At 39.4% G+C, this 14,360-nt stretch overlaps 1 protein-coding gene across 2 annotated transcripts in view; it reads left to right on the top strand.

Moving 5' to 3' along the window:
• The first annotated feature begins 8,477 nt into the window (after positions 1 to 8,477).
• cgref1 (cell growth regulator with EF-hand domain 1) overlaps positions 8,478 to 14,360 on the top strand; it is a 14,325-nt gene continuing 8,442 nt past the window's right edge. The window contains exons 1-4 of one of the 2 annotated variants that reach the window (XM_062025924.1): positions 8,478 to 8,554; positions 8,612 to 8,928; positions 9,901 to 10,012; positions 13,504 to 13,572. In XM_062025924.1, the coding sequence (XP_061881908.1) occupies positions 9,909 to 10,012; positions 13,504 to 13,572 (173 nt within the window). In that variant the 5' untranslated portion in view covers positions 8,478 to 8,554; positions 8,612 to 8,928; positions 9,901 to 9,908. The remainder of the gene's footprint in view (positions 8,555 to 8,611; positions 8,929 to 9,900; positions 10,013 to 13,503; positions 13,573 to 14,360) is intronic. The other variant, XM_062025923.1, reaches the window with a different exon arrangement.

Genomic DNA, 14,360 nt, shown 5'->3' with positions numbered 1-14,360 from the left:
TTTTTCATATGTACGCACACATCAACACACATACAGTATGAGATGAGATCAATGAGATAAGGTAAGAACAGGATAGAAACTGCTGTGGAACTACCGGTAGTTACAATGCAATGTGCCAAGGAAATACAATGTTAACACTTTTGTGCAAATAATTACAGTTGCACTTGTTTTTTCAAATGTGTTTATTCTGTAAAGGAATGAGTTAAATGTTTAAAATGACTGGATAATAGTGCTATTATGAAGTGCAATGTCAGCAGTATTTTTTTTCCTGCAATTTCAAATGCACTTGTTTTAATAAATAAATACAGCGTTTTAAAAGCATACACAATCTGTGTAAATATATTAGTCTGTGGTTAAAAGGACTTGAAAGGACTCGAAATTCAAAATGCAGGACTTGGGACTTGACTTGAGACTTTCCAGTCTTGACTCGGGACTTGCCTGTCTTGACTCGGGACTTGACTCGAGACTTGAGGGCAAAGACTTGAGACTTACTTGTGACTTGCAAACCAATGACTTGGTCCCACCTCTGCAAGCTACACAAAGACAAGATTGACTTCTTGAGAAGCAAAGGTGTATGTTTTGCATGTTTAAAGCATGGACGTATGAGTAGTAGCTGCAAACAAAAACTTCAATGTCAAGAATGCTCTAGACAGCATCCTACATTATTACACATTGGTCATAAAGACTCCAGAGAAGAAACCGCAAACGACAATTGTGAACAGCAATCAATATCAAGTGCCATTGTACAAACAACTGAAACCTGTGGTGTCACTGGGGCCGGTAGAGAAGATTGTGTTCTTTCGATCCTTCCTGTGTACATCAAGGCACAAAAAGGAACCAAGACAGTGATCAGGTATGCCTTTCTGGACCCAGGTAGTTCAGCTACTTTTGCCACAAAGTCACTGATAAACCAACTGAATGTAAGTGCACGCAATGTAAGCATCTCGCTGCGAACAATGGGAAATGACACTGTCGTGAACACAAGCGTCGTGACTGGTTTGGAAATTAGCAGCTAGGACGGAAAAGAGTTTGTGGAACTAAAGGAAGTTTATTCACAGAAAGACCTTCCTGTCTCTAAGGACAATATTCCCCGACAAGAGGATATTGATAGTGGCCACACCTAAAGGAGGTGAGAATACCTAATATTCAAGCCAAGATTGGATTACTCATCGGAGTAAACGTTCCCAAAGCGATGGAGCCACTGCAAGTGGTTAAAAGTGTGGATAATGGACCATACGCTGTGAGAACGATGCTAGGCTGGAAAGTAAATGGACCACTCAGAGGTGGAAGTGACAGAACTGCAATTGACAAATTGACAGGAATTACTGCAAACAGAATCTCAGTGGTGAAGCTTGAGGAGCTTTGGCAGCTGCAGTTCAAGCACGACTTTCCTGATGCTGGACAAAATGAAAACATTGAGATGTCCAAGTACGACCATCAGTTTATCAGTATGGTGTCTCAAACTCCAGTAATTAAAGATGGCCACTATAATATTTGCCTTCCAGTGAGGAAGAAGCCTTTGTCTATGCCAAATAACAAGGCAATTGCAGAGCAACGTGCACTTCAAAAATGTGCAACAGACTTTGTGGACGAGTTTGGACAGGAAACGGCAAGGTCTGTCAGCAAGAATTTTTATGTGGATGACTGTCTTAAGTCAGTTGCTGATGAAGATACAGCCATCACCCTGTGTGCCGAGTTGAGGAAAATGTTGGCAAAAGGAGGATTTCGGCTGACAAAATAGTCAAGCAACAGCAGGAAGTTGCTTAACTCAATCCCAGAAAAGGAAAAAGCACAGGGTTTTCAAGATCTGGACTTGGATGAGGATTACCTGCCAGTGGAGAGAACATTAGGCATCCAGTGGTGTGCCGAATCAGACCAATTCAAGTTCAAGATCAACCTCAAAGATAGACCATACACTAGGAGAGGATTGCTTTCCATAGTAAGTTCAATTTTTGATCCTTTGGGCATTCTAGCTCCAGTAATATTGCCTGCTAAAAGAGTTCTGCAAGATCTATGTCGGCAGAAATATAGTTGGGATCAAGACCTGCCCGACACAGTGGCTGAGAGATGGAAAAAGTGAATCTCAAGTCTGTCATAGCTTGAACATTTTGGAGTTGACAGATGCATCAAGTTAAAGCAGTTTTGTGTGCCAGCCTTTGCGCAGCTTCATCACTTTGCTGACGCAAGTGAAGATGCCTACGGAACCACAAGCTACTTGCTGACACGCTTTTCAACAGGTGAAGCTCAATCCACCTTGATCATGGCAAAGACAAGGGTGGCGCCCCTAAAGTCTCCGACTATTCCTCGAATGGAATTGATTGCAGCCACAGTTGCTATAAAGATGGATAAGCTTCTGAGAAAAGAGCTTGAACTGGAGATCCAGGAGTCTATCTTTTGGACAGATAGCACGGCGGTGCTCAAGTACTTAAACAGTGAGTGTACCCGATTCAAGACGTTTGTTACAAACAGGGTCGCAGCAATCCTGGAGCACTCTGACATCTCAGTGGAGATATGTTAACACCACTCTGAATCCCGCTGATCATGTCTCAAGAGGACAGACCGTGGAAGCATTTTTGAAAAACGAGAGCTGGCTCTCAGGACCAAGTTTCTTGCTCAGCTCACAAGACCAGTGGCCTAAAAATCCAGATCCTGGAATGCTGGATATGGACGACCTAGAGGTCAAAAGAGTGACTCATGTATACGTCATTCAGACACGAGAAGCCAAAGATTTTGTGGATCAGTGGATGAACCATTATTCTTCTTGGACAGCATTTAGGGGGTTGTAGCCTGGTTTCTAAAACTCAAAGATCTGCTGAAAGAGCTGAAGGAAAAAAGAAAAGAACTAAGAACATCAGGAGAAGAAAGTAAGATGCTTGAATTCAAGAAAGATGTCGAAGGAAAGTGTCTGACTTGGGATGACATGACTAAAGCAGAAACAGAAATTGTGAAGTTCTGTCAAAGACAAAGTTTCAAGGAAGATTGGGCGATGCTGGAGAAAAATCAAAGAGTAAAGAAAAGTTGTTCACTTTTCAAGTTAAATCCAATTCTTCAAGATGGCGTTATGAGAGTTGGCGGAAGGTTGAGCCGTGCAGCAATGCCTAACTACTCCAAGCAGCAAGCCATATTGCCTAAGGATTCACACATCACAAGGCTTGTGTTGAGAGAAATTCATGACCTAACAGCTCACGCCGGAAGGAATCACATGATGGCCAATCTACGTCAAAAATTGTGGATACCTGGAGCCATCAGACGGTTTTTGTCCAGGTGTGTCATCTGTAAAAGACTCCACAAAACTGTTGGAAAGCAACTCATGGCAGATCTACCAACATGCAGGGTCCTACCTGACGATCCACCTTTCACGAGAGTCGGTGTGGACTACTTTGGTCCGTTCCAAGTGAAGAGGGGAAGAGGACATGTAAAGAGGTATGGCGTCATCTTCACGTGTCTTGCTTTAAGAGCCGTACATCTGGAAGTTGCATCCTCACTCGACACCGATACATGTCTTAACGCAATCAGAAGATTTATCGCCAGAAGAGGACAAGTCAAAGAGATGTATTCCGATAACAGAACCAACTTTCGATCAGCTGACAGCGAAATGAGGAAATCAATCAAAGAATGGAACACTAAGAAGATTTACGAACACTTGTTACAAAAAGGTGTCCAGTGGCATTTCAATCCACCAGCAGGATCTCACCATGGAGGAAGCTGGGAGCAGCTAATCCATTCAGTGTGAAAAATACTGAGTGTCACCGTAAAGGAACACGTTTTGGATGAAGAGGGTCTTTATACCTTGTTTTGTGAAGCCGAAGCAGTCCTAAACGGCAGACCCATCACAAAGACATCTTCAGACCTCAACGACTTGGAGGCTCTCACACCCAACCATCTGTTATTGCTGAAGTTCAAACCTGAGCTACCTCCAGGAGTGTTTCATCCATACGACCAATATGCCAGTCGCAGATGGAGACAAGTACAATACCTTGCGGATATCTTCTGGAAACGCTGGTGTAAGGAATACCTAGTGCAACTTCAAGAACGTCAGCGATGGTCTTCATCTCGAAGAAACTTTCGTGTTGGAGACGTGGTGCTGATCGTGGACGACACGTCACCCAGAAATTCCTGGCCACTTGGAAGAATTTCAGAGACTTTTCCTGGTGGAGACGGACTTGTTCGTCAAGTTCAAGTGAAAACTAAGACTAACGAGCTTCGTCGCCCTATTACAAAGCTATGTCTTCTTCAAGACGCAGAAGATCATTAAAGTATGGCGATGAAACAATGACCTCAAGTTGAATGGGGCAAAGGACTACAAGCTTCTTTGAGAAGTATTAAGGCTATTTAGGCACCTTGAATTTGAGTTAACACGTTTAAGTAATTGTTTCAAGGACATTGATAACAATTAAGGGCCGGTAATGTAGGAGCCTAAGTCCTGTTTAAGTTAATTTACATATTTTATGGAAGGTGCTTTATGTTTATTCAGCCAAAATGGGACTATTTACTTTATTTGCATGCTTAGAATATTCATAAGGTACACTTTATTTGTAATTATTACATTTGTCTAATAATTTGATGACGTAACTGTTTGATTGCATATATGGCAGAAGGATCTGTGTGGTAGGTGGTTTTTTGGACACAGTGCATTATGGGTAATGACAGTCAGGTGCGGGGGAATTGAGCCACACAGTTTTTTGACCTCACTCTTACTTTTTCTAGCTTTTTTTTTTTTTACTGTAACAAACTCGCTTCATTTTGCCATTCATTTGTTCCCATGTCGTTATTATTTTACGTTTTTGAATTATTAAGTTCACAAGTAAACTACAAAACGAAGAGGAGCGTCTGGAGTTTCGTTTGTTGTCGCCGCAGCAAGCGGAGCAGGAGAAAGTAGAGGAGCGTCAAGCTAAAGGCTTCATTAGGAATCTACAGTTGCCATGTTTTTGCAGGTGTGTGTTACTATTTTTTCTGTAGCTTGACAGTGTTGAGTTGTGAGGACGAACACGGTTGGTAATGTGTGGAATTGAACTTTTGTCCTTGTTTTAGTTGTGTATTAATCTTTAAATGCAATGTTTGAATGTTGCTTGTTAAAGGCCTACTGAAACCCACTACTACCGACCACGCAGTCTGATAGTTTATACATCAATGATGAAATCTTAACATTGCAACACATGCCAATACGGCCGGGTTAACTAATAAAGTGACATTTTAAATCTCCCGGGAAATATCCGGCTGAAACGTCGCGGTATGATGACGTATGCGCGTGACGTAGTCAGTTAAACGGAAGTTATGGTACCCCGTAGAATCCTATACAAAAAGCTCTGTTTTCATTTCATAATTCCACAGTATTCTGGACATCTTTTGCAATTTGTTTAATGAACAATGAAGGCTGCAAAGAAGAATGTTGTAGGTGGGATCGGTGTATTAGCAGCGGACTACAGCAACACAACCAGGAGGACTTTGTTGGAGAGCAGACGCGCTAGCCGCGACCTCACCTTGACTTCCTACGTCTCCGGGCCGCCAAACGCATCGGGTGAAGTCCTTTGTCCTTCCGCCGATCGCTGGAACGCAGGTGAGCACGGGTGTTGATGAGCAGATGAAGGCTGGCTGGCGTAGGTGGAGAGCTAATGTTTTTAGCATAGCTCTGTGAGGTCCGGTTGCTAAGTTAGCTTCAATGGCGTCGTTAGCACAGCATTGTTAACCTTTGCCAGCCTGGAAAGCATTAACCGTGTAGTTACATGTCCACGGTTTAATAGTATTGTTGATTTTCTATCTATCCTTCCAGTCAGGGGTTTATTTTTTTTGTTTCTATATGCAGTTAAAGCATGATGCTATCACGTTAGCTCGTAGCTAAAGCGTTTCGCCGATGTATTGTCGTGGAGATAAAAGGCACTGAATGTCCATTTCGCGTTCTCGACTCTCATTTTCAAAGGATACAGTATCCGAGGTGGTTTAAAATACAAATCCGTGATCCACAATAGAAAAAGGAGAGTGTGGAATCCAATGAGTCAGCTTGTACCTAAGTTACGGTCAGAGCGAAAAAAAATATGTATTTCACTGCATTCTAGTCCGTCACGTTCCTCGTCCACGAATCTTTCATCCTCGCTCAAATTAATGGGGTAATGGTCCGAATAGCTCTAGCTGCGTTGAAAACAATAGGAAAATATGAGGGAGTGAACAACTGACAACGTCACGCTACTTCCGGTAGGGGCAAGGGTTTTTTTTTACCAGAGACCAAAAGTAGCGAACTTTATTGACGGTCTTCTCTACTAAATCCTTTCAGCAAAAATATGGCAATATCGCAAAATGATCAAGTATGACACATAGGATGGATCTGCTATTCCCGTTTAAATAAAAAAAATTCATTTCAGTAAGCCTTTAAGTGAAGACCATTAGTGAGTCTTTAAAATCCGTACTGTGAAATAGTAGTCATTCATTTATTTATTTGTGGGGGTTTTTAATCTATTACTATTTAGTGTTTTGCCTTCTAGTAACTGTTTGCTGGAATGACAATTGAACCACATTGATTCATTCACAACGGTAATCATTTAAGACTATTTACTGTAGCTTGACATTTATTGAATCAAAAATATTGAAACTCAATGATTTGGTGAATTTACAAACAGCAAAAATGATGCATAAGGCAAACTATACTTCAGCTACCCAAGAACATACAACAATTATTCTCAAAAAAGGAGGAGAAATATAACCTTAGAGAAAAATGTAATGTAAAACATTTGTATGATCGCACAACACTTAAAACCTTTAGCACATCAGTATGTGAAATTTAATAATGAAATTAATTAAGCAAAGAAATCAAACAAAGTACTAATAGGATGTAGTTTGAGAAACTGTTCAATTACAAAGAACAAGAACTTCGATAAACATTGTGGACCTTATTAAAAATTAGATAATCGTATTCATCTTTTTCTATTATTTACAACTTATTTCAGTTTCAGTTCAGTTCAGTTTCAGTCTATTTCAAACATGCATACGATACAATGTAATGCATCACACATTTCCAGTTGTTTCATTACAGCACGTCCGAAAAGGAGTAGGAAGAAGCAGAACTTATTTATTCCTACACCTTTTCATACTTTGATTGATTGATTGAAGCTTTTATTAGTAGATTGCACAGTACAGTACATATTCCGTACAATTGACCACTAAATGGTAACACCCGAATAAGTTTTTCAACTTGTTTAAGAGACTATCATCCATCCATCCATTTTCTACCGCTTGTCCCTTTCGGGGTCGCGGGGGTGCTGGAGCCTATCTCAGCTGCATTCGGGCTGAAGACTGGGTACACCCTGGGAAAGTCGCCACCTCATCACAGGGCCAACACAGATAGACAGACAACATTCACACTCGCATTCACACACTAGGGCCAATTTTAGTGTTGCCAATCAACCTATCCCCAGGTGCATGTTTTTGGCGGTGGGAGGAAGCCGGAGTACCCGGAGGAAACCCACGCAGTCACGGGGAGAACATGCAAACTCCACACAGAAAGATCCCGAGCCCGGGATTGAACCCAGGACTACTCAGGACCTTCGTATTGTGAGGCACATGCACTAACCCCTGTTCCACCGTGCTGCCCCACGTAAATCAATTCATGGTAAACCATAGCAATTTTATCCAATTTCTTCATTCTCTGTAACAGAACAGTGAACAAATAAATAATAAATAAATATTTATAGATTAAGAACAGGAAGTAAACAGATGTGTTAGTAATATCTATGAAATAGAGAAGGGGTAGGATTAAACACAATTTGCTTCTTTCTACTCCTTTTCTGAGATGTTGTAAAGAGAAATTGGAAATTGTGACGTATAATGTTTTAACTGTAAGCATGTTCAAAATAAACTTAAATCATAAACCATAATAAAAGCTACCCAGTGGAGGAAAACGTTACACTAGTGTAGCAATCCTAGTAGTAGTATTTGTTTCGTTTTGTTATTCAAATGTAACATGTCTTCTTTTTTTTGCTTGAGAAATGTTTTCAGTTTCTACTTTTTTAATTGTGTAGATTGAGATGTTAAATTTAGTATTTATCATTATTGAAGATAATTAAATATATGTTTGGATAGAATACAATCCAAACATGTTTTATAAAACCAAACATAGAAAACATTTTAACATGAACAAAAGTCTTGCAATATACTCTACTTCAGCAATACCTATATACAGTGTAGTTGTTACCAAGGAACGCTTTTTTCATGTACTTTTATTTTTTGTCTTATGTTGAATTTCCAAGCAAAGATGACACAAATATTACTGTATTTAGTTACAGAATTGCTTAAATTTATTACAAGACTAAATATATTTACGATGTTAATGATTATTTCCACATTTTGATAAAGTAACTGCAATCCACAACAATGTTTGGTACTTTGTGGTTTTAGTATTATTTCATACTCTTGTTTAATATTTAGATCATTATTTAGATGTTCTCTAATTGGTCGGGGGAAGTCACGTGGCTTCACTGCCGCGTGAGCTTTTACTTCCTGGTTCTATAAAATACCAACGACGTGTTTATTTCCAATGACTAGTACACTTCAATTCTCTAACTGTGTAAGTAAAAAGCAGAGTTATGAAAATGTCGAATGTGTAATTATTACCCTCATGTAGATTATGCGTGCAATGGAAGCCAAGCTTGGCTCAGCCGGAGGAGGCTGGCGTGTTTTTGTATGCTGTGGACGTGGCTGAGACAGACGACGACGTCTTCTGGGATGTTCCACGTAGACTTCTTAGATGTCTTCTGGGATGTTCCACGTAGACTTCTTGGACCGAAGAGCACTTTCCACTCGGGAGCGCGCGCCTGACGCAGTGCAGAGGCCGAGGCGCGTTCACGGACCAGCAGCAAGAGAAGGCAGAGTCGCTTCCTGGACGTGAACGCAACACTGCACCTTTACCTTCACATGTCCTCATTTCCACCTGCATCCCAGGTAAGGCACTCCTTGTGTTTGTGTGTTTTCTACATTGCGTACTATGGTTCATTCGGCAAACTGGACCACCGTATTTTACTTCATTAGGAACGAAAATGTATGCTTTGATGCGTGTGATACGTTCAGGGACTTGATGTTTATTTTTACCATACATGTCTATCCCTTTTTCTCATTCTGTGTGTGCCGTCTGATTGAGGACTGTGGCCATAACATTAGGTACACCGGCTCAACCATGACATCCGACACAACCAGTTTGTAACATATGCAAGTGTCAATTTTTGACAGTTAACCCTTTATGAAATACGTTTTTAGTAACGTTTCAAATTGTTTAGAGTGTTTATGATTGTTTATATATCCAGTCTATACTTTATTATCATTAAACATATCTAATGATTGGCTGAGATATTTTATTTATTTTTACAAATCTTTTTATTTGAATTTCCTTTACCAATTAAGCAATTGAGTTCAAGATTCTCGATAAATGTATATTACAAGACACTTATACACATTTACATACAATAATACACAGCTGGAGCCCTAAGCAGATTTGAACAAAAACATTTCACTTTTTTTATTTGTGTCAAAAGTTTTTTTTATACATTTTTAATCAAACTTGATTTAAAACATTTTGGTACTAAAAATGAATCCAAGAGGAAAAAAGGTTCAATAATTTATATTTTTATTGCAAAATAATATAATTGTACATAGAAAAAACACAGTTGCACAATTCCTGGTACAACTCTGAGCAGAATTCAATACCTGTACGTCAAATTATCTGTTCAGCGCTAACATTGTGCAACACAGGAGACAATGAGGATAACAATAATAATAATAATAATAATGGATTAAATTTGGGTACATTTGCCATTATGTTCTTATCAGTGACAGAGCAGGAAGAGGCTAGGAATACATTTGCAGTAACATTTCTAATGAAGCACCCTGTCATTCATTAATTGACATGTTGCTCTGTAGGTGTCACCATGACGACACATCTAAGCAGGCGGGCTCCCTGTGTTCTGGTTTTGGTTTTGGTTCTCCAAGTCCACTGGTCCCACACTGCACCTGGGCTAACGAGCTCACAAAGGTAAATTATTTCTATTCTATTGATAAAAACCTCAGTCTGACGTTCATTTAATTGGTTAAATATTGTTTTTTAAACATGTTTGTGTGTTTTATAAAATCTTTTTTTTTTTTCGTTTCCTTTTCCGGCCAGGGAGGTACCCAATACGTTGTAAAAACCCTCATTCAGTGGGTTTGGGAGAACCCAAAAATGGCAATAGCATTTTATTTTGTAAAGTCTGTGCCTCTCATATGATCAATTTGTGTGCTGCAATATAGCTCCTTTACTGTCAAGGACATCCAGGAAACATTCAAAACTTTAATAAATAGTTAAAAAATTATGCAATTTGGTGCATTTGCAAAAAAGTAAGATTATGCACAAAACAGACTGTAACCTGCTACCCAATAATACACAACATTTTTTCTCAATTAAAGAGGAGAAATATAAAACTAAGAATTTTTTTTTTTTTAAATTACATTTGAAACATTTGTATAACATGAGCATTAGCAAATCAGTATGTGGAATTAGATTATGGAAGAGATTAAGTAAAGATGTCAAACAATGTATTAAAATGATTAGTTTAAGAAACTGTTCAAACTCGAGTGTTTACAAAGTCCAAGGAAAAAGAATCCTGATAAATATCTTGAACCTTATTGCAAAATGAGATAATCTTACTCATCTCATTATGTGAATCACAACTTACTTAACTATTTATAGATGAGAACTTTATTATTTACTGAGTTTGAGTTTGAATTTATTTCGAACATGCAAGCATACAACATGATACATCACAATTTCCAGTTTCTCTTTTCAACATGTTCGAAAAGGAGTAGGAAGAAGCAGAGCTTATTTAATCCTACCCCTTTTCTTTACATAACAGTTGCAAAACTTTTTGTTCACTTCCTGTTCACAATTTATTCACAATAAACTCCATAAGTAATCACAATAAAAATAAATAAATAAATAATAGTAAGAATTTAATAATAATAATTGGTGAAGTAAGTCATATTTCATATGATGAGATAAGTAAGATTACTTTAAGAATGAATGAATGGATGGATGACATAAATTGAGAATATTTGTCATGGTTCTTCTTCTTTGTACTTTGTAAACACTTTAAGTTTGAAGAGTTTCTTGAAGTGGATCATATTAGTACATTGTTTGATTGCTTTGCTTAATCCATTCCATAATTTAATTCCACATACTGATATACTGAAGGTCTTAAGTGTTGTACGTGCAAACAAATGTTACTGAATTTGTTTGTGTTAACAATTGAGCTGTGTTACAAATAGAACACAAGAAGTGGAAAAAAAACATGTTAGAAATAGCTATGGAATTGAAAAGGGGTAGGATTACATAAGTTTAGCTTCTTCCTACTCTTTTTCCTAAATGTTGTAATGAGAAACTGTAAACGTGTAATGCACCATATGTTCCAAATAAATTAAAACCATAACCAACAGGATCCAAAAAAAGGCCTAATGTCTAAAAAAAAATGCTGATGTATTTTGTGGGGTCCATTTAAGTCTTGCAAAGTCAGCAGGCTTGTCCACAATTTTTTTTTTTTTTTTTTCAGGTGGTTTCCCTTTTCTTTTAAAGAGGTCGGGAAAACCTTCCAAACCCTCGTTAAAGGCCTACTGAAACCCACTACTACCGACCACGCAGTCTGATAGTTTATATATCAATGATGAAATCTTAACATTGCAACACATACCAATTCGGCCGGGTTAACTTATAAAGTGCAATTTTAAATTTCCCGCTAAACTTCCGGTTGATAACGTCTTTGTATGATGACATATGCGAGTGACGTCCCTAGATAAACGGAAGTATTGGTACACCTTTGAATCCAATACAAAAAAGCTCTGTTTTCATCTCAAAGTTCCACAGTATTGTAGACATCTGTGTTGGTGAATCTTTTGCAATTTGTTTAATTAACAATGAAGACTGCAAAGAAGAAAGTTGTAGGTGGGATCGGTGTATTAGCGGCTGGCTGTAGCAATACAACCAGGAGGACTTACTTGGATAGCAGACGCGCTAGCCGACACTAGCCGCCGACCGCACGGATGATCGGGTGAAGTCCTTCGTCGCGCCGTCGATCGCTGGAACGCAGGTGAGCACGGGTGTTGATGAGTAGATGAGGGCTGGCTGGCGTAGGTGGAGAGCTAATGTTTTTATCATAGCTCTGTGAGGTCCCGTTGCTAAGTTAACTTCAATGGCGTCGTTAGCAACAGCATTGTTAATCTTCACCAAGCTGGAAAGCATTAACCGTGTGTTTACATGTACATGGTTTAATAGTATTGTTGATCTTCTGTCTATCCTTCCAGTCAGGGATTCATTTATTTTGTTTCTATCTGCATTTGAGCCCGATGCTATCACGTTAGCTCAGTAGCTAAAGAGCTTTGCCGATGTATTGTCGTAGAGATAAAAGTCACTGTGAATGTCCAGTTCGCGTTCTCGACTCTCATTTTCAAGAGGATATAGTATCCGAGGTGGTTTAAAATACAAATCCGTGATCCACAATAGAAAAAGGAGAAAGTGTGGAATCCAATGAGCCCTTGTACCTAAGTTACGGTCAGAGCGAAAAAAGATACGTCCTGCACTGCATTCTAGTCCTTCACTCTCACTTTCCTCATCCACAAATCTTTCATCCTCGCTCAAATTAATGGGGTAACAGTCGCTTTCTCGGTCCGAATCTCTCTCGCTGCTGGTGTAAACAATAGGAAAATGTGAGCAGCACTCCAGCTTGTGACGTCACGCTACTTCCAGTAGGGGCAAGGCTTTTTTTTATCAGCGACCAAAAGTTGCGAACTTTATCGTCGTTGTTCTCCACTAAATCCTTTCAGCAAAAATATGGCAATATCGCGAAATGATCAAGTATGACACATAGAATGGATCTGCTATCCCCGTTTGAATAAAAACATTTCATTTCAGTAGGCCTTTAAAGGTTATGGTTAATGGCCTAAAATGCCAGTTTTCCATGGCGTCCATTTTTGACAATTTTTGAGTCCTGCGTGGTAACTTGAGCGTTCAAGGTTCGATCCCCGCCTCTGCCATCCAAGTCACTTCCGTTGTGTCCTTGGGCAAGACATTTCACCCTTGCTCCCTGTGCCGCTCACACTGGAATATGTATGAATGGTTGGTGGTAGTCAGATGGGTCTTGGGGACAAATTGGCAGCCGCGCTTCCGTCAGTCTGCCCCAGGGCAGCTGGGGTAGACTGGATGGATGTGCTGCTGACATCATGTGCTTTGCACATCAAGCTCGTTGAGACTGAATCAACAGGGCCTCTGCTGGTTGAACGGATGTAGTGCCTTTTTCAATTGCTTCCAGACACCATTATTCATCCATCCATCCATTTTCTACCGCTTGTCCCTTTCGGGGTGGCGGGGGGTCTGCAGCCTACCCCAGTTGCACTCAGGTGGAAGGCAGGGTAGACCCTGGACAAGTCGCCAACTGATCGCAGGGCCAACACAGATTTGTTTTAATTATTGTTGTATCAATTCATGTTCTCATTTGACAGAGCGGATCCAGATGATGTTCTTCCTGTTGTGTTGACCAATCCTTTTGGATCAGGAGAAGAAGAGCGGAGGTAAGTAACAACAACAACAGTTTGTGTATGTGTACACTTTGGTACGGAGCCCCTAAAGGGACATGGGGAATTTTTTTTTTTTTTAGACATGTATCTCGTGCGCACGAGAAACTTTTTATTTAAAAAAAAAAAAAAAAAAAATTTTTATTTTTTTATTTTTATTTTTTAAAATAAGTTTCTCGTGGCCACGAGAAAGCATTGGATGTGCGCATGGTTTGAGGTGTGTGTTAAAATGGCAGTTTAGGAGTTAATTTGGCTGTATTTCCAAGTAGGAATTTCCCCCATGTGTGTTGTGGCAAAATGTGAATGCTTGATTAGTAGGTGTGAGACAAACACTTTATCTTCCTGGTTATTGTAACGCTACGTGTTTGACATTATTTAAGACTTTATCATGCCTGGAAAAGGACAGTTTTCCTCTTCTGTGGCTGTGGGGGGTGGGCGTGGCTTGGGGACCTGCAGTGAAGCGGAGTGTGCCAGTTAGTCCGATGTTGATGTGATCAAACTTCTTTCTTGTTTGGAAGATACACACACAATTGTAACTGTTATTTCTTCCTGCACATAATAAATATGTACAACGTGTTTGGATGTATTCATTTATGTAAAATTGTCATTAAATGTAATATTGCCTGACAAAAAGTGATTCGACGTAATATTTTGATATTTACACATCGCATATTTACACACGCGCATCTAACTAGAATACCCTTATGTGCATTACATATCAACATCAACTACCTACTGTACTGTTTACTTGTTGAAATACCCTTTTTAGAGCAAATATCTATCCA

Source organism: Entelurus aequoreus, linkage group LG02, assembly GCF_033978785.1.
Source record: "Entelurus aequoreus isolate RoL-2023_Sb linkage group LG02, RoL_Eaeq_v1.1, whole genome shotgun sequence".
Classification (NCBI taxonomy): domain Eukaryota; kingdom Metazoa; phylum Chordata; class Actinopteri; order Syngnathiformes; family Syngnathidae; genus Entelurus; species Entelurus aequoreus.
This window is presented reverse-complemented; position numbering and strand designations above follow the sequence as displayed.